Below are 21,681 nucleotides of genomic sequence, written 5' to 3' on the forward strand. Positions count from 1 at the left end.
AAAAATGATTGGACTTTTAAATTCATAGTCTTCCGACTGATTTTATATGTTCAAATACTGTTAAGTTAAACAACTCATTTATATAATTGATATGAAATTATGTTGTTGAAAGAAGGTTGAAAAATAGGTTGAGATTACTGGAGTTTTTTCCTTTATTTTTTAGCACTGGGAAAACATAATATATGCCATATGTAGTCTAAATAAATAATCCGATTAAATGTGTTTTAAATAAGTAAAATTTGGAAATTGATTTCATTTAAAGGACAATATTTATACGATAATTTTATTCCTGTGTTACAATTCATGTCTTGTGAGTTAACCTGTTACAGCATGAGATAGTACCTTTTAATAGCATTAATAAATAAGAGATATGATTTGGACTTATTATTAATTGGGGCAGAAAAGAATGAGGTCTTTTCTTGATTGGATCATATTTCACTAAAACATTAATGGTTGTGATTTCTTTTTCCTCTTGAGTAGTGTATTGTATTATATTTTTAGATGTTTATGACCCTAAGGGACCAAAATATTTCCTAAGAGAGAAACTGGAAATCACAGTGATCCTCTGTTTTCTCTGCATCTATTAAATCGGATTTTTCTGGTCCTTCAAATTTTAACTTTTCAGGAGGCCCAGTGCTCTACCTCTAGATCATTTACTTAGCGTATTGAGAATTAGGTATTCTAGTAGTTGGCACAGCAAAAGCTCAAAAGCACTGAATGACAACCTGCAGGCAGGGCACCGAAGAGGTGACTAACTGCTGCTTCTCTTTACCTCTTTGGGTTAGTATTTTATCAGAGTTGGTCCTACTGATATGCATACATAATTGGAATGTTCAACAAAGGTTGTGAAGGACGGTTTTTTGTCTTTTTGTCTTTTTAGGGCCGCACCCATGGCACATGGAGGTTCCCAGGGTTGGGGTCTAATCAGAACTACAGCTGCTGGCCTACACCAGAGCCACAGCAACACGGGATCTGAGCCGCGTCTGCAACCTACACCACAGCTCACGGCAACGCCGGATCCTTAACCCAGTGAGTAAGGCCAGGGGTAGAACCAGCAACCTCATGGTTCCTAGTCGGATTCGTTTCTGCTGCGCCACGACAGGAACTTGAAGGACTTTTTTTTTTTAATGTTAGATTTCAGAACTCATGTGCTTGCTCCTGTGCTATTCTGCAAATGTTGTCAAGTTATGTCACATACAGTGTGTTGACGGAGTGAACATTTAGTGATCATCTGTATATTTAATACTGACAACATATAATATATGAGAACTATCCAGTTATCCTTTCCCCAAAAGTCTTCTTTTGGAGCTAGTTTCTTGAGTGGCTTACTACATGAAGTGGTCCTAGTGTGTTGCCCGCAACACAGCCACTGTATTCACAACATCAGTTAGCATACTAAGGCTTCAGTTTATTATTCTTGCTGTAATAAAAAAGAATGACCTAGTTCACCCCCCCACCAACTCCTCCTGGTTTCTTGATGTATAATCATTCCTTTAAAAAAAAAATCCAAGTCAATATCTATTATAGCAATAGAATATGTTTTAGGAAATTTTCATACAGTATAGGAGACATTTTATATCTTCGATTAAGAAATTATTTGACTGGTATTTTGAGTTGTACAGGTGAGTATGTAAATATAAAGAACAAATTTATTAAAAACCAGTGTATTTATATAGATGTCTACTTTTTTTTAAGTTGAAATTCATTGTTTGAGAAGTTGTCAGTGTTCAAATAAGATGTTTTCTTTATTTAAAAAATTCTGAAATAATTTTAGGACGACAATCTAATGGATGTCCTACAGTTGCTTGTTGCATTAATGGCAGAACATCCTAACTCTATGATACCTGCCTTTGACGAAAGAAACGGGTTACGGTAAGAGTTTAACATATCAAGAATTTTAATATATTTGATATGAGATTAATTTGGGAATGATAACATTCTTAGATATGAAAAGTATTTTACCGGATCTTATAAAACAAGTTAAGATGTAAGATCCTTTTATTTCATGTGTTATATTTTTTGAAGATATCTTCTTTTTTTTTTCATTGCAGCAGCATATGGAAGTTCCTGATCCAGGGACTTAATCTGAGCAACAGCAGTGACAGCGCCAGATCCTTAACTGCTAGGCCACCAGGGAACTCCTGAAGATGTGGTTAATTATAGAGACTGTGTTAGTATTTAATATATGAGGAGAGATCAGGCAAATTATTCCAGTGTCTTTTATGTTGTTAATACAATTATACAGCTATTGTAAGGTCAGACTTTTAGTGGACTTATCTTTAGGTCCTGGAAGAGTAATATTCAATTGTGATTGAAGAGGAGATTTCTGTCCTCCCTTTAAAATATAACCTCTTCCAACTCCAATCCCAAATCATCATTGTATTAGTCTCCTTGGGCTGTAGTAATGAAAGACCCTAGACCAGTTATTGTAGTAATGGAAGACCCTAGACCAGTTGTCTTAAACACTGTAAATTTGTTTTCTCACAATTCTGGAGACCAAGTTCAAGATCAGAATGCCAGCTGGATTGTTGTCTGGTGAAGGCTTTCCCTTTGGGTTGTAGACAGCCACCTTTTTGCTATATGTTCATGTGACCTTTTTTATGTGTTCACAGAAAAAGAGAGCAACCAAGCACTTTGGTTTCTTTTTATAAGGATGTTAATCCTGTTGAATCAGGACCCACCCATATGATCTCATTTAATCTTAGTTGCTTTCTTATAGGCTCCATTTCCAAATACAGCCACATGGGGCTTAAGTTTTTAACACACGAATTGAGGGTACATATGCAGTCCATGGCAAGCATCAGAAACAAGAGTACCTTTTCTTTTTTTTGTTTTTTATTTTTTATTTTTATTTTTTGCTTTTTTAGGGGCTCACCCATGGCATATTGAAGTTCCCAGGCTAGGGGTCTAATCAGAGCTCAGCTGCCCTGCTAACACCACAGCCACAGCAATGTGGGATCCAACCTGCACCTGTGACCTACACCATAGCTCACGGCAATGCCAGATGTTTTAACCCACTGATTGAGGCCAGCGATCGAACCTGTGTTCTCATGGATACTAGTTGGGTTCATTACCATTGAGCTATCGGAACTCCACTTTTGTTTTAAATCTTTCATTTAATGAGAGGTCTTTTGGGCTGTAAGTGTTATAGCCTCTTTGCTGGATGATCAGTTTTACTAACTTAGTGCTATTGTTTTAATAAATTTCCCATATCAGTCCTCTATTACAAATTCTTTATTTGTTACCTTTCAGTACTCAGAAGATGGAAGATGACTTTATACATTATACTTTTTTTTTTTCTTTTTAGGTGTGCACTTGCGGCATATGGAAGTTCCCAGGCCAGGGGTCAAATCAGAGTTACAGCCACTGGCCTACTCCACAGCCCCAGCAGTGCAGGATCCAAGGCATGCCTGTGACCTACACCACAGCTCACTATAACCCCGGATCCTAAACCCACTGAGCAAGGACAGGGATCGATTCCGCACCCTCATGGTCATCAGCTGGATTCATTTCCATTGAGCCACAATGTGAACTCCCATTATACTTAAGGAGTGTATTTTCAGAATTCCCAGAGAAACAGAACCAAATGTGTGTGTGTGGTAAGCTGGCAGGTGGAGATCCACATAAGATTTGATGTTGCAGTTGGCTTGCAGAATTCCCTTCTCTAGAGAGGTCAGTCTTTTTTTTCGATTAAGGCCTTCAGCTGTTTGGATGAAGCATCCATATTATGAAGGGTAGTTTGCTTTATTCTGAGTCTGATTTAAATATCTGAGTAAGTGTGACCTCAAAGAATGATTTTGGAAATATTCTTTTCTCTTTAATTTTCTTTTCTTTTTATTTTGGCCATGCTACAATATATGGAAGGTCTCAAGCCAGAGGTGGAACCAGTGCCACAGCAGTGGTCCAAGCCACAGCAGTGACAATGCCAGATCCTTAATAGCTAGGCCGCCAGGGAACTCATCTTTAATTTTCTTGAAGGCTTTGTACAGAACTATTACTATTTATTCTTCAAATGTTTGTTTAAATTTACCAGTTAAGTTTTCTAGGTGTAGAATTTTCTTTGTAAGGATATTTTTAGCTATAAATTCAATTTTCTTAATAGATACAGGGCTATTTTTCTGTTTTTTCTTTGATAAATATTGGTAATTTTGTATCTATCATGGAATTGTCTATTTTATCTAAACTGTTAAATTTATTGGTATAAAGTTGTTCATTTATTTTCACTTAAATATCTGAAAAGCCTTAGTGATTTTACTTCTCTTATTTCTTAACACTAATAATTTGTGTTCTTTTTTTTTTAAACAATTCTGGCTAGACTTTGATCAAATTTATTTATTTATTTGTCTTTTTACTTTCTTGGGCCACTCCCATGGCATATGGAGATTCCCAGGCTAGGGGTCTAATCAGAGCTGCAGCCGCTGGCCTACGCCAGAGCCACAGCAATGCGGGATCCAAGCTGAGTCTGCAACCTACACCACAGCTCACGGCAATGCCGGATCCTTAACCCACTGAGCAAGCCCAGGGATCAAACCCGCAACCTCATGGTTCCTAGTCGGATTTGTTAACCACTGAGCCATGACGGAACTCCTGATCAAATTTATTGATTGCACTGTTTTGAGGCCTTTCTTCTTTCTGAAGATAGGTATTTAGTACTCTAAATTTCTTCCTTAAGCACTTTCAGTTTAACGTCATTTTTATGTCAAAGTTCTTTTTTTCATGCTTTACCCATGTGTTATTTAGAAGAGTGTTCCAGAGATCTTTTTATGTTTGAATTTTAATTTAATTCCACTTTTGCCTTTGAGGATTTTTGTATAACCTGAGTCATTTTTAAATTTATTGAAAGGACCTACTGTATAGCACAGGGAAATCTCAATAGTCTGTAATAACCTATATGGGAAAAAAGAATGGATATATGTATATGTATAACTGATGAACTTTGGTATAAATATAAATCTAATAGGACATTGTAAGTTCACTGCACTCCAATAAAATTTAGATAGGAGTTCCCTCTGTGGTGCAGTGAATTGAGGATACAGCATTGCTATAGCTTTGGTGCAGGTCGCAGTGATGGCTTAGATTTGATCCCTGGCCCAGGAACTTACATATGTTGTGAGTGTGGCTGGAAAAATAAAAGTTCCATGTCATTGGGAATTTATTATAAATATACTCTTTATGACTGGACCATAGTGCCTTTATATTTGGTTAAGCACTATTCTGGATATTTTTGTGAAATCATTTTTTGGATGTGACCAACATTTAAATTGGTGGACTTTGAGTGTAGCAGGTTACTGTTCATTCTTGGATTCTCCTGTGGCTCAGCAGGTTAAGGATCCAGCGTTGTCACTGTAGCAGCTTGGGTCGATGCTGTGGTTTGTTTGATCCCTGACCTGGGAGCTTCCACATGCTGTGGGTGCAGCCAGACAACAACAATGACAACAATGAAACCTCTCTTGTCTTACTTTGGGTTTTTCTTTTACATGCACCACTTAGGGATTAGGCAGAGAATTGGGTCATAATTCAAATCTTATTTCAATTTAGAAAGGCTTGATATTCTGGTCTGAGTCTGCCCCAGGCATGTGCATCTCTTGTGTCAGTTTAGGGCTTTTGCAGGTTTTTATACCAATTTTGAAGATCCTTCTCTCTTATTTGTTCCTATTCAGGATTCCTCCTACCCTCTCTAGCATATAGGGATCCATTTTCTTTTTCTTTTCTTTTTTTGCTTCTTAGGGGCACACTTGCAGCATATGGAGGTTCCCAGGCTAGGTGTTGAATCAGAGCTGCAGTTGCCAGCCTGCACCACAGCCATAGCAATGCAGGATCCGAGATGCTTCTGCTACCTACACCACAGCTCACGACAATGCCACGTCCTTAACCCACCGAGCAAAGCCAGGGATCGAACCTGCGTTCTTATGGATGCCAGTCAGTTAACCACCGAACCATGAGGGGAACTGTGGGACCCATTTCTTAATTCCTCTCATCAGAAGGGTTATTTTTCTCAGATTACTAGCTACCTGAACTTCTGACAGGGACTAACTCTGAAACAGGGACCCACTCTTAGGTCAGATTTACAAGTGAAAAGTGAAAATTGAGACTCTTATCTCCAAAATGGGAAATATCCAAGTATTAATGCCCCTAACACCAACACAGGTGCTTTTGTTTAGTCTTCAGAGTGCTTAGAAAATGGCTTTTAAAATTTTTTCTGTAAGTATCCTGGTACATAAGACAGGCTGTATTATTCTTATCCCATATTGGTTGGACAAATATATAACAGCATAGTTATCATTATGTATCATGCAGAATATTTTCAATGCTCTAAAAATCCTCTGTGCTCTGCCTATTCAGCTTTATCCCACGTTCCCACCAACCCTACAACCACTGCTATTTTTATTGTCTCCCTAGTCCTGCCTTTTCTAGAATGTCATATAGTTGGCATTATATAGTGTGTAGCCTTTTCAGATTGAAGACTTTTCATAGCTTTTCATAGTTTTTTCACTTCTAGAATGTCATATAGTTGGTATCCTACAGTATGTAGCCTTTTCAGTTTGAAGACTTTTCATAGCTGGATACCTCATGTCTTGTAGGCCTGAGTATTTCATTGTTTGGATGGCCTCTCTCTATATCCTTTGATGTTTTAAAAATCATCTTAGCTGTTTGCAAGTTTTGTTAATAATGTGTAAAAAACCTGCATGTGCAGGTTTTCTCTGGAAATAGGTTTTCACTTCTTTTGGATAAATACCAAGGAGTACAATTGCTGGATTGTATGGTAAAAGTATAGTTAGTTTTTGTAAGAAACTCCCCAACTGTCCTCCGGAGTGGCTACGCCATTTTGAATTTTCACCAGCAATGATGAGAGTTCTTTTGCTTGCCACTCTCTCCAGCATTTTGTTACCTGTGGTGTATAGAACTTCCTGGATCAGGGATCAAATTTGAGCCGTAGCTGAGACCTACACCACAGCTACAGCAATGCTGGATCCTTAACCCACTGTGCTGGGCCAGGAATCGAACCTGTACTGTAGCAGAGACAACACTGGATCCTTAACCTCTTGCACCACAGTGAGAACTCCCAGAATTTGGTTTTGTTTGGCCTTTCTGACATATGTATAGCAATATCTCATTGTTTTTTGTTTGTTTTTCTGGCTGTGCTTGCTACATGTGGAAGTTCTGAGGCCAGGGATTGAACCTGCACCACAGTGGTGACCTGAGCCACAGCAGTGACTAGGCCATCAGGGAACTCCTCTCTATTGTTTTGATTTACATTTCCCTGATGACATGTGATATGTAGCATCTTTTATATTCTTATATTCTTATTTGCAGTATGTATATTTTCCGTGGTGGTGTGTCTATTAAGTTCTTTGACCATTTTTTTTTTTTAAATCTAGTTGTTTGTTTTCTTATTGTTGAATTTTATAGTGTTTTGCTTACTTTGGATGATAGTCTTTTAGAAATGTGTCCTTTGCTACTGTTTTCTTTCAGTCTTTGCCTTATCTTCTAATTCTCTTGATACAGTCTTTTGCATAGCAATTTTTAATTTTGATCAAGTCCAGCTTATCAGTTATTTTTATTGTGGATTGTGCCATTGGTGTTGTATCTAAAAAGGCATCACCATACTTAAGATCCTGTGGTTTTATCCTGTGTTTTCTTCTAGGAGTTTTATAGTTCTGCATTTTATATTTAGGTCCATTTTGAGTTAATTCTTATGAAGAGTATAAGGTCTGTGTCCAGATTCATCTTTTTGGATGTTGGTGTCCTGTTGTTTCTCTGCATTTTATATTTAGGTCCTTTTTTTTTTGCCTTTTTTTTTTTTGCCTTTTCTAGGGCCGCACCTTTGGCATATGGAGGTTCCCAGTCTAGGGGCTAATCGGAACTGTAGCCACTGGCCTATGCCAGAGCCACAGCAACACAGAATCCAAGCCACGTCTGTGACCTACACCACAGCTCACGGCAACGCCAGATCCTTAACCCACTGAATGAGGCCAGGGATGGAACCCACAACCTCATGGTTCCTAGTCGGATTCATTAACCACTGAGCCACGAAGGGAACTCCCTAGGTCCATTTTGAGTTAATTGTTATGAAGGGTATTAGGTCTGTGTCCAGATTCATCTTTTTGGATGTTGGTGTCTTGTTGTTCTTCTGCATTTTATGTTTAGGTCCATTTTGAGTTAATTTTTATGAAAGGTGTGAGGTCTGTGTCCACATTCATCTTTTTGGATGTTTCATGTTGTTTCAGCATCATTTTGTGAAAGAGTATCTTTGTTTCATTGTCTTGCTTTTGCTCTTCTTTTCTCAAAGATTGGTTGACTAAATTTATGTGAGTCTCTTTTCTAGGCTCTATTCTGTTCCATTCATGTGTTTGTGTATTTTTTTTTTTTTTTTTGCCAGTACTATGCTGTTGTGGTTACTATAGCTTTATAGTAAGCCTTAGTGTCAGGTAGCATCAGTCTTACACTTTTGTTCTTTTCCTTCAATACTGTGTTGACTATTCTGGGCTTTTGCTCTCCATATAAACTTTAGAATGGTTAGTATCCATAAGATAACTTGCTGGGATTTGATTGGAATTGCAAACTATAGATCAAGTTGGGAAGAACTGAGATCTTGAGAACACTGACTCTTCCTATCCATGAGCTGGATTTTTCTCTCCATTACTTAGTTTTGTAGTTTTCCTCATATAGATATTATACATATTTTGGTTGCTTTGTGTCTAAGTATTTCATTTTAGAGGGTGTTTATGTAAATAATAATGTGGTTTAAATATCATATTGCATTTGTTCATTGTTGGCTTATGAGAAAGCAATTGAATTTTGCATATCAACTTTGTATTCTGCAACCTTGCTATAATCACTTACAGTTTCCAGGATTTATTTTGTCAGTTCTAGATTTTCTTCATAGCTGATCATGTCATCTGTAAACAGAGTGTTATATGTTCCTTCATAGTCTGTGTATTATTTATTTCCTTTTCTTACTTTACTGTTTAGCAGGAACGTCCAGTATGATACTGAAAAGGAATGTTCTTGCCTTTTGTTTGATCTTAGTGGGAGGGTTTTGAATTTCTTCCAATTAAGTATGAAGTTAGCTGTAGGTTTTTTGAAGATAGTATTTATCAAGTTTAGAAAGTTACCATCTATTCTTAGTTTATTTAGAGTTTTTAATATGAGTGCTGTTGAATTTGTCAAATACTTTTTCTTTACTGATAGAATTGATAATTTTTCTTATCTGTTTATTTGATGGATTATATTAATTGATTTTGAAATGTTGTACCAGCCTTGCATACTTGTGATAAATCTCACTTGGTCATGGTATATAATTCTTATACTTTTTGGATTTGATTTGCTAATATTTTCTGAGAATTTTTTGTTTGTTTGTTTGTTTGTTTTTGTCTTTTTAGGGCCATACTGGCGGCATATGGAAGTTCCCAGGCTAGGGGTCTAAATCAGAACTGCAGCTGCTGGCCTGTGCCACAGCCATGGCAACAGGGGATCCAAGCTGCATATGTAGTCTATACCACAGCTCATGGCAATACTGGATCCTTAACCCATTGAACAATGCCAAGGATTGAACCTGTGTCTTCATGAGTACTATTTGGGTTTGTTACCATTGAGCCATGACAGGAACTCTTTTTCCCATCTTTATTAATGTATGATATTGATCTCATGTAAGATATTGGTAGTTTCCTTATAATGCCTTTCTCTGGTTTTGGTATAGGGTAATGGTGGCTCATAGAATAAATTAGCAGTATTCCTTCTTTTTCTGTGTTCTGAAGGAGATTGTAGAGAACTGGTATAATTTCTTCTCTAAATCTTTTTCTTCTCTAAACCTTTTCTGTCATCTATTTTTTCTTTTATATCTTTCAAGAAATTGGTTCATTTCATCTAGAAATGAATTTGTGGGCATAGAGTTGTTGACACTACTCTTAATATGTCCATGGGCTCTATAGTGATATCTCTCATTTCTGATATTAGTAAATTCTGTCCCTTCTCTTTTTCTTAACTTGGATAGAAGCTTATCGATTTTATTGATCTTTCTGAAGAACCAGCTTTGGTTTTATTGATTTGATTTTATTTATTGATTTTTATTTTCTATTTTATTGATTTCTTCTGCTTACTCTGGATTGAATATTTTTGGCCAAGTGTCCTAGGGTGAAAACTTATGGTATTTATTTTATTTTATTTATTTATTAATTTATTTTGTCTTTTTGTTTTTTCTAGGGCCACACTCACAACACATGGAGGTTCCCAGGCTAGGGGTCGAATTGGAGCTGTAGCCGCTGGCTTACGCCAGAGCCACAGCAACTCAGGATCCAAGCCACGTCTGCAACCTACACCACAGCTCATGGCAACACTGGATCCTCAACCCACTGAGCAAGGCCAGGGATCGAACGCCCAACCTCATAGTTCCTAATTGGATTCGTTAACCACTGAGCCATGATGGGAATTCCATATTATTGATTTTAGATCTGTCTTTTCTTTACTTTTTAGGGCTGCACCTGCAGCAGGGGTTAGGGGTTAGGGGTTGAGTCAGAGCTGCAGGTGCTAGCCTGTAACACAGCCACAGCAATGCTGGATCCCCAAGTCACATCTGCAACCTCTGCTGTGGCTTGTGGCAACACGGGATCCTTAACCCACTGAGCAAGGTCAGGGATCGAACCTACATCCTCGTGGATACTAATCATGTTCTTTAACTGCCGAGCCACAACAGACACTCCTCTTTTTCGATACATTCATTCAGTGCTATGAACTTTCCTGTAAGTGCTGCTTTTGCAGCATCTCACATATTTTATGTTATGTTTTCATTTTCATTTGGTTGAAAATACATTTAATATTTTGAGATTTCAAGCATCATGTTATTTAGAAGTATGTTGTTTAATCTCTGAGTATTTTAGAAGTATGTTGTTTAATCTCTGAGTATTTTGGGGTTTTGCAGTTATCTTCCTGTTACTGGTTTCTAGTTTAATTCCATTGTGGTCTGAGAGCAAACTTTATATAATTTCCAATGTTTATATTTGTTGTTTATGTGTGTCTTATGGCTTCAGATGTGGTCTACTTGGTTAATGTTCCATGTGAGCTTGAGAAAAATATGTATTCTACTGTTGTAGAATGAGGTAGTCTATAGATGTCAGTTATATCCAGTTGATTGATGGTATTTTTGAGGTTAACTATGTCCTTACTGAATTTCTCCCTGCTGGATCTACCCATTTCTGAGAAAGGGATTTGGAAATCTCCAGCTATGATAGTGGATTCATCTTTTTCTCCTTGCAGTTCTGTCAGTTTTTGCCTCACATAGTTTTAGGCTCTATAGTTAGGTGTATACATGTTAAAGACTATTATGCCATAATAGAGAATTGACCCCTTTATCATGATATAATGCCCCCCACCTTTGTCTTTTTAGGGCCGCATGTGTGGCACATGGAGGTTCCCAGGCTAGGGGGCGAATCAGAGCTACAGCTGCCGGCCTACAGCACAGCCATAGCAATATGGGATCCGAGCCACGTTTGCAACCCACACCACAGCTCACGGCAATGTCGGATCCTTGACCAACCCCCTGAGGAATGAACCCCTCATGGATACTAGTGGGGTTCATTATCCACTGAGCCACAACGGGAACTCCTAATGCCCTTTTTTTATGTTGATAATTTCCTTACTTTGAAGTCTTCTCTGTCTGAAATTAATGTAGCTATTCTTGCTTTTTGATTAGTGTTGGCATGGTATATTTTTCTCCATTGATTTACTTTTAATCTACATATGTCTATGTGAAAAAGTGGGTTTCTTGAAGACAACATATAGTTGGTAATCAAGTTTTTATTTATTTTTAATTTTTAATTTTTTTTGGCTGAGGCATGTAGCAGCTTGAAGTAGAATCACAGTTCTCAGACCAGGAATTGAATCCAGGCAGCTGTCATGAAAGCACTGAATCCTAACCACTGGAGCATTAGGGAACTCCTGTAAACAAGTTTCTAAATGTCAGAAATGTACATTAAATTCACCCATATCTTACTGAGGTTAGGTTTATAATTATGTGACTTTATGAAGAAATATGCACATATATACGTGTATACATTAGATACTTTTGAAAAATATACTCATAGTAATTTGTTTTTATTTTTTAACTTATGCAGTGTTATGTATAAACTTATGGCATCAACAAGTGAAGGAATCAGAGTACAAGCTCTCAAAGCAATGGGCTATTTTTTAAAACACCTGGCCCCAAAGTGAGTATGCATGAATGGGCTGTTGTATATTATATGTTCATTTTATAAATCTTTGGAATAGTATTTCCATTCTGTGGTTCCTCTAGTCTCTCTTTTCTTTATTTTTATTAATAAAATGCTATATAAACTTCTTACCATTTCTACATATTGAAAATAAAGTGGGGAACCAGGAGTATATTATTTGTGTTTTGATTTAAATTTTCCTTTTTTTTTGGTTGTTCATTATGAGAATGCCTTTGTATAAACTGAATTCTTAGTAAACGTACAAACGTCATTTCACATGTCTTGGTCATCATTTGCTTTATCTGTACTATAAAGTTGACATATTAATCTGGAGATTTGTCACATCGTGTATTTTATGATATATAGAACTAAAAACTGAAACTCTCATGTTTCTTTTTTTCTTAGCTGAGCCAAGGCATTCATATCCTACCTTTGTTTCTTATACCAGGATTGGCTTATTGTGAAAATTAAGAATTTTGGTGGTAGAAAACTTGTGGTCCTTATGTTGAATCCAACTGACCCACTATAAATAAAATTTCATTGGAACACAGACACAATCATTATTTGCTTATTATCTATGGCTGCTTTTACATTACAGCAACAGTTGTTGCTTCAGAGAACATTTAATCCCCAAAACCTAAAATATATAATATCCAGCAATTTGCAGAAAACATTTGAGAAACTCAGGGGTAGAGTTAAGTTTTTGATCCTTCAGTTTCTAAATTTTTGTCTGGAAGTTTAATTTCAGTATAATCTTCACAGAATTCTTCTTACAATTCTCTTACACATCTTTTACCTTTGCCTCTACATTTTTTTCTACTTTATTTATTGGGCTTTAGATTATTATTTATAATAGAGCTTAGCCCAAGTTTGATGGGGGAGTAGCAGGTGGTTAATAAATAATTTCTCTGAATATTTGGTGAGGATTTTTGCTTGGCTATGACATAGATAGTCTCGTATTTTTTTTTTTTTTTAACTTTAGTTGTGCCTGTATTGTAGTTTGTATTTCTCTGCTTAAAGATTTTGTGGCCTTCTAAGTTCTAGGTTGAAGAAAATTGCAAGCATTATTGAATTGAGATTTATTGATAGTGTGAAAACATTTTTGTGTCTCCTTCGTCAGCAGGCATATTAAATAGTGAGTAATAAACTCTGCATTTAATTATGTTTTTTCTCTGTCATCGCAGAAGAAAAGCTGAAATCATGCTTGGACATGGATTGTTTTCATTGCTAGCCGAAAGACTCATGCTTCAGACAAACTTAATCACAATGACTACGTACAATGTCCTGTTTGAGGTAGGATGTACTTAGAATTTAATCTTAATAATTTCTTATGTAAATGCCTGTATAATTTAGTTGATAGTGTCTAGATGAAATAAGGTCTTTTAGGTTTGCTCAATGATTTTTTTTTTTTTTTTGGTCTTTTTGCCTTTTCTAGGGCCGTTCCCACGGCACATGGAGGTTCCCAGGCTAGGGGTCCAATCAGAGCTGTAGGCACCGGCCTACACCAGAGCCACAGCAACACGGGATCCGAGCCGCATCTGCAACCTACAGCACAGCTCACGGCAACGCCGGATCCTGAACCCACTGAGCAAGGGCAGGGACCGAACCCGCAACCTAATAGTTCCTAGTCGGATTCGTTAGCCACTGCACCATGACGGGAACTCCCTCTATGATTTTTTAAATTGGTTTTATAAAGGAAATATGGATTCATCTTAAAGCTGTTGATCTATGAATTATTATTATTATTATTATTTTGTCTTTTCTAGGGCCACACCCATGGCATATGGAGGTTCCCAGGCTAGGGGTTGAATCGGAGCTGTAGCTGCCGGCCTACACCACAGTCATAGCAGCTCGGGATCTGAGCATGTCTTCGACCTATGGCAACACCAGATCCTTAACCCACTGAGAAAGGCCAGGTATTGAACCCGCAACCTCGTGGTTCCTAGTTGGATTCATTAACCACTGAGCCACGACGGGAACTCCAGATCTGTGAATTATTAAACAGTGTGGATATCTCTGTTTAAGTATTTACTCCATTGTATTAACTATTTGAGTCTCATTTTATAATTAAGTAAAATAGAGTAATAATGTTGAAATTATTCTATGTATTGCAGGAGACATTTAGCATGACAATATTGGACTGTATGTATATATTGATTAGTGTTGAACTTAAATTTCACTAATAGTGATGGTAATACAGTGATTATGCTAATACAATCTAATATTTTACTTCTACAGATTCTCATAGAACAGATCTGTACTCAGGTGATACATAAACAGCATCCAGATCCTGATTCTTCAGTAAAGATACAAAATCCTCGTATGTATTTAAAATACTTTAATATATATTTTCATGTATTTCTTGATTTTTGCTTTTTGGTTTTCCAGCTTTATTGTAATATAGTTGATATATTTTATTGTGTAATTTTTTTTTTTTTTGCTATTAAGGGCTGCACCCTTGGTATATGGAGGTTTCAGGCCAGGGGTCAAATCGGAGTTACAGCTGCCGGCCTACACCACAGCCATAGATAGCAACGCAGGATCTGAGCTGCGTCTGCGGTCTACACCATAGCTCATGGCAATACTGGATCCTCAGCCCACTGAGTGAGGCCAGGGATCGAACCAGCAACCTCATGGTTCCTAGTTGGATTCGTTTCTGCTACGCCACAATGGGTACTCCCTATTGTGTAATTTTAAGGTGTACAGTCTAATGATTTGTTACATGTATATGTTGTGAAATGATTAGCACAATAAGGTTAGTTAACACATCTATCACTTCACATAGTTAGAATTTTTTGTGTGTTATGTGTGGTGACAGCTTAAGATCTACTACCTAAGCAACTTTTAAGTACTCAGTATGGTATCGTTGGCTGTGATCACCAGGTTATGCATTACATCCACAGAACTTAATCGTTTTGTAACTGTAAGTTTGTACTTTCTGAGCACCTTCATCCATTTCTCCATCTCCCCTCCTTTTTATGCTTTTATAAGTACCTTTTGCTACTAAAAGGAAATTGACTAAAGAACCTAAAGTTGAGGAGTTCCCTTCATGGCTCTGTGGTGACAATCTTGACTAGTGTCTATGAGGACACGGGTTCAATCAGTGGCCTTGCTCAGTGAATTAAGGATCTGGTGTTACCGTGAGCTGTGGTGTAGGTCACAGCTGTGGCTCAGATCCTGCGTTGTTGTGGCTATGGTGTAGGCTGGCAGCTGTAGCTTCCATTTGACCCCTAGCCTGGAAAATTCCATATGCCATGGGTGTGGCCCTACAAAAAAAGGACAAATAATCCCCAAACACCTAAAGTTGATACTGTTGAAAACACATTGTTCAAATATTATTTCATTACAGCCATTAATATGATACTAGTTTTTTTCGTGTTTGATGTTGAATATAACCTCAAATTGACCTTAGTTTTTGTGGAAATGTTTATATACATTTTGAAGAATTATATGCATAAGATCTTGATTTCATGTATGTTCAAATTTTTGGTATAGTTTCAATTACACTCTTTAGTGAAGTCAGGCTAGGTTACTAAGTTTGGAAAAATATCTGTCCTTTATTGTTTACAAACTTAGTCTTGGTTAACAGTCTTCTTTTGATATTTACAATTCTTAAGCACTTATAAAAGGTATATGCATTTTTCATCTTGCCTTTAAAGATTATTGACATTAAAATATCTGGCTCGAAGAGTTTTGAAGTTTAATTACTTTTTGTGTGGTGAGTTGTGCTCATGTTCGTGGTACTCTATTTTAGTACTTAATTTAAAAACACATGTCACATGTTTAATTTTTCTCAATCTTCAGGGAGATGTGATGTCATTATTATATTTTGGAGAATATAAAACAAAATACCTTGATCATGTATATAATATAAAATATATTTTATGTAGTTATGGGAAAGATGACTTATTGAAGTAAGAATTTCTAAATTATTATCTATGTAATATATTAACAGAAAAGGTGGGCAGTATAATGTTTTGTTTGAAAACATGGAGTGTCTAGCTTTTCAATCTTAACTATATGCCATAATAGTTATGTGATTTTGGGTAAATTACTTAATTTCTATATTCTTCGGATTTCCTATCTCTAAAGTGAGGATAATAATAGTATCTAGCTATCATGATATAAAGATTAAATGAACAGATACTGATTCACAGACTTTGAAAAACTTATGGTTTCCAAATGAGACAGGTTGGGGGGTGGGGAGATGTACTGAGGGTTTGGGATGGATATGCTATAAAATTTGGTTGTGATGATTGTTGTGCACCTATAAATGTAATAAAATTCATTAAGTAATAAAAAATAAAAAAATAGCATCTTCCATGCAAAAAAAATTAAATTTATTAATATGAGTATTTTCTTAAAGCAGTGTCTCACCACAAAATTAGTGGCTATTGTCATCATCCTATTACTATGGTTTATTATCATTGTAATCATTGTTTAGGTGGATAGAGAAAATTTTTGTCAGTAGAAGAAATCAGAAATTACTCCCAAAATATTATTTATTTTGTTTTTAGTCTTTTTTTTTTTTTTTTTTTAATGGCCACATCCATGGCATATGGAAGTTCCCAGGCTAGCTACTGAATCAGAGCTATAGCTGCCAGCCTCTGACAGCCACAGCAATGCTAGATCCGAGTCACAGCTTCGACCTACACTGCAGCTCATGGCAACACTGGATCCTTAACCCACTGAACGAGGCCAGGAATTGAACCTGCATCCTCATGGATACCAGTCAGGCTCTTCACTAAGCCGTGACAGGTACTCCCCATAATATTTATTGTATGATATAGTATCTTCGATTTTCATATTTTAAACTTGTTGCTTCAGAATCACCAAAAACCTAGGCAAAATGCTGCTTTAGACTTACTCAGTTTTTAATTGGGTAAACTTTGACAGTATTCAATTTTTGATTCAAGGTTATAGCCATTTTTTTTTTAAAGTTCTGTATTTAAGTATATATTTAAAAAAAATTCTCTTCTTAAAGCCTAATACTAGAAGTTTAGACAGCATTATATTTAAGGCCCACTTCAGTAGCAGTTTTATTGGTTTGGGGTATTAAATAGGTTTTAATCTACTTTTGATTTTTTGTGTGTGTGCCTAATTTTACTTTTAGAATTATGGAAGAAAATCTTGATAACTTTTAAAATTCACAGTGATAAAGGAAAGAGTGTGTTCATATTACAAATCTTGTTGAAGAAGCTGAGAATTTGTTCTTTTTTCTGAGCTTTTGATTATATATCCCTAAGATCAACTTTACGAACTGGCAGAGGTTAGGGAGAGGTGCCAGTTTTACCATCATTTACTTCATTTATAATTTAATTTATTATAATCTTTTAAAATTCAGCTTTACATGTTCTAATGATGGAATTAAAAAATCCCTTTCTTGGGAGTTCCCGTCCTGGCACAGTGGTTAACGAATCCGACTAGGAACCTTGAGGTTGAGGGTTTGATCCCTGGCTTCGCTCACTGGGTTAAGGATCCAGCATTGCTGTGAGCTGTGGTATAGGTCGCAGACACGGCTCGGATCTGGTGTTGCTGTGGCTGTGGTGTAGACTGGCAGCCACAGCTCCAATTAGACCCCTAGCCTGGGAACCTCCATGTGCTGCAGGTGCAGCCCTGTAAAGACAAAAGACCAAAAATAAATAAATAAATAAAAAATTCCTTTTTTGTTTATGGATGATTTCTATCTAATAAATGTATTATCAGTCTTGTCTGCATATTTTTTTTTTAACAAGGCAAAAAGGATGTTTTCAGTAGGGATGTTTGTGAGGGAAATGAAAGAAATTGAAAGAGATTGATGGGGTGTTCTATCATGAATTTTTTGTAATGTCTTGATTTTTACTAATTTATGAATTGTCTTACAGAGATACTGAAAGTAATTGCAACCCTGCTTCGAAATTCTCCCCAGTGCCCAGAGAGCATCGAAGTTCGCAGAGCTTTTCTTTCTGACATGATTAAACTTTTTAATAATAGCAGAGAAAATAGAAGGTAAGCAGTAGCAGAAAGCATTTATTTGCAATATTCAAGTCTAGCTTTGACTAAGTCCATTGTTTCCTAAGAAAAATTGCTTTAAATATACTGTGAAATGAATTTTCTATATACTTCTTTTTTCATTAAGGGTATAGAAGTAATGTACCATATAGTTAATTGAGCTTTCAATACCACATTCTTTAATTGTTTTGAATACATAATAAATCGGGTTGTTTTGTTTATTTATTTATTTATTTATTTTGTCTTTTTGCCTTTTCTAGGGCCACTCCCGTGGCACATGGAGGTTCCCAGGCTAGGGGTCTAATCGGAGCTGTAGCCACTGGTCTACACCACAGCCATGGCAACATGGGATCCGAACCACATCTGCAACCTACACCACAGCTAACGGCAACGCCGGATCCTTAACCCACTGAGCAAGGGCAGGGATTGAACCTGCAACCTCATGATTCCTAGTCGGATTCGTTAACCACTGCGGCAGGACAGGAACTCCTATTTTGTTTTAAACTTTTACTTTTTTATAATTCTTTCAGGAGATTTATTTTTAAAGCAATTCATTGTGCTTTGACATTTTTCAGGAGCTTGCTGCAGTGTTCTGTGTGGCAAGAATGGATGCTTTCTCTCTGCTATTTTAATCCTAAAAATTCAGATGAACAGAAGATAACAGAAATGGTATATGCCATATTCAGAATCCTACTTTACCATGCAGTCAAATATGAGTGGGGTGGCTGGCGAGTGTGGGTAGACACCTTATCAATCACCCATTCAAAGGTAAGTTTTTTTATGAAAGTATATTTTAATGTATTAAATGTCTGTAATTTTCAGTTTTATTTTTTTCAACAAGATTTTATATACTTGAAATCAAGGAAAAAAGGCACTTCTTTGGAAGTGCAGTGAATTGAAAAACTAAAAACAAATGACTGAAAAGAAATATAAATTATTTACAGCTTCTTCACAATCAAAAGAGGTTTCTTTTCAAAAGTCATTTTTATGTGTGCTTAAGTTAATAAAGTGAAACCTCTTAACACAACATAAAAGAATTTATATTTTCAGGGTGCCATTTTCAAGGTATGGTTCTCTGGATTTTATAGTATTTTGAAGCTTTTTGAACACAAGGTGGCGCACAATATTCAAAGATGAGTACTTATTTTAGTAATGTAAGGTAGTAAAGCCTTTGCTCATGTTACAGTCCGTTAAAAAATAGGTTTGGAAGAATCTACTAGTGCCTTATTTTTTTTTAACTCTTAAGCCAGTACAAATTACTTATGTATATTTTTTGTTTAAAGTTTTTAATGAAATACCTTAGACGTATAAGAAGGGGCAAGAATTAGGTGCCTTCTCCTGTTTCTAAATGTGAGTTGCCCATCTCAGTTGCTTTGTCTAGCAGTTTTAGCTCCTCTCTCCTCCATCATCTACCTGAATTTGGTGTTTTCATTGCTTCTGTGTTTTAGGTATATTTTTAAATTATACATACAAAAGAATTTTATTTTTCATGTTTATGCTTAATATAAATGGTATTGTATTAAATGCATCCTTCAGCAACTTGCTGTTTTTACTTACTACTTTGATACTCGTCCATATTGACTAATGTAATTGTGTTTATTTTCTCAGTTGCATGTATTCCATGGTATGACTTTATCTATTTACCAGTCGATGAGCATTTTTGATGCATTTTGTATATATTGAGAAGTTTCTCTCTCTGTATGTTCCTGGAAGGAGAATTGATGATTTGTAAGATGCAGATGCTAAACATTACAAGATAATGCAATTCCTCTTCCAAAGTGGTGTATCATTTTATATTCTTGCCAGAGACGTATAAATTCTGATGGGTTCATACTACCTCATTATTTATTATGGCTGGAGTTAAAAAATTTGCAGATTTGATCAAATATGCTATGTATCCATGGTATTAATTTGTATCTTTTTGTTGTTTTGTGGGAGTTCTTAATCCTTTGCTACTGTATGTTTATGAATGTCTTCTGCCAGTTTTTTGCTTATCTATTCTTTCTATATATACACCAAAGGAATTTAATTAAAATATTTATTTTAATTATAAATTGACTAGAAGGAATAAAGGACAGAAGTGATAATTTTATTTTATTGATTTGTTGTTCTATCGGAATATATTGTCATTTCCTCAATGTATGTTTTTGAGTTTTCGCATAACTTTTAGCTATTAATAACTTTTAGTTATTCATTCTGCTTCCTCCTTCTTCAGTGAGAGGGAGGCGTGTTACTATCATAAGGATTTACAGAGGTATCTTATATTGGAAGATATTACCCCACAAATTGATGTTCAAGAGCAGTCCAGTGCTAAATGAGACAGAGATGTGATTTTATAACATGGCTTTGTTTGAGTCACTACATTTTTGAGCTTACTGGTTTAAGGCAGAGTTTTGCCACGCATGGCCTAAGGGCCAAATCTGGCCTGACCTGTTTCTGTAAATAAAAGTTTATTGAAACAAGTCACTTGTGTTTATCTATGTATTTCTGTGACTGTTTTCATGCTACAGGTGTTGAGTATTAACCACAGAAACTGTATGGCCTCCAAGCCAAAAATATTTGCTGTTTGTCACTTTACAGAAACACTTTGTACCTCTTGTCTAACTTATTTTAGTTTGTGCTGATGCCCAGCTATTCTGGTTTCTATTGTAGTGGGCTGCTGCAGCCTGGGCTCATTTTCTCTGAGTGTTTTTTCCCCTTTACAAAAGATCATGAGAAAAACAGGGTTGAGTTGTGGTCTCACATAATTTGGATTGGATTTCAGATATATCTTGGAGAATTCTCAGGGAAGTGCCCATGTAAATTAGTTTTTTAAATACTGTATGTTAATTCAGCATTTTCATATGCACTTTGGTTTGTCAAACCCTTAAGAAGAATAGCTACAGGAATATAACGGTCAGAGCAGTAATTCTTGAAGGGGAGCTTGAAGTTCTTGGGAGCCTGGGAGACCATTTCAGAGAGTGGCGAGGTCCTCCTTTTCCAGTTACATATCTAGTTAGAGGATTTTTTTTTTTTCCATGTACTTCAACCAAAACAATATAATGGAACATACTGCATACAAAAGCAGATATTAGAATGTGGCCATCTTCTCTGAAGCCAGTTGAAAGAGATTTGCGAAAATGTGGAATAATAACATCCGGCTCAGTTGTTATTATTTTTTGTTTTAAAAAGTTATTTTTCAAAAAATGTTATTTATATTAACATATGCCAGGTTCAGTGCTATTTTGAAATGAATTAATATTTGTAAAATTTGTTAGTTTTAATTCCTAAGTAGTATTAGCTATATCCCATTTGAGTGAAACGTCTTAGGGATGTCTTAGTACTTTTTAAGAGTGTTAAGGATCTCGAGACCAAAGTGCTTGACAACTGCGGAAGTCATAGGCTATTTAGGGCAAATGGCCTAATCTTTTATAATTTTCTATCCACAAAACAAGTGGATTTACTAAGAGATATCTCAGGCACCTTTGAACTTTTGAGTGTTTAT

General features: G+C 36.1%; 1 protein-coding gene across 4 annotated transcripts in view; it reads left to right on the forward strand.

Moving 5' to 3' along the window:
* The window catches only part of LRBA (LPS responsive beige-like anchor protein), a 709,127-nt gene that overhangs the window by 108,506 nt on the left and 578,940 nt on the right, over positions 1-21,681 (forward strand). For all 4 annotated transcript variants that reach the window (XM_047799683.1, XM_047799685.1, XM_047799682.1 and 1 more), the window contains 6 exons: positions 1,775-1,872; positions 12,111-12,203; positions 13,391-13,499; positions 14,445-14,526; positions 18,071-18,194; positions 18,773-18,965. In XM_047799683.1, the coding sequence (XP_047655639.1) occupies positions 1,775-1,872; positions 12,111-12,203; positions 13,391-13,499; positions 14,445-14,526; positions 18,071-18,194; positions 18,773-18,965 (699 nt within the window). The remainder of the gene's footprint in view (positions 1-1,774; positions 1,873-12,110; positions 12,204-13,390; positions 13,500-14,444; positions 14,527-18,070; positions 18,195-18,772; positions 18,966-21,681) is intronic.

The sequence above is a fragment of the Phacochoerus africanus genome, chromosome 10, assembly GCF_016906955.1.
Source record: "Phacochoerus africanus isolate WHEZ1 chromosome 10, ROS_Pafr_v1, whole genome shotgun sequence".
Lineage (NCBI taxonomy): Eukaryota > Metazoa > Chordata > Mammalia > Artiodactyla > Suidae > Phacochoerus > Phacochoerus africanus.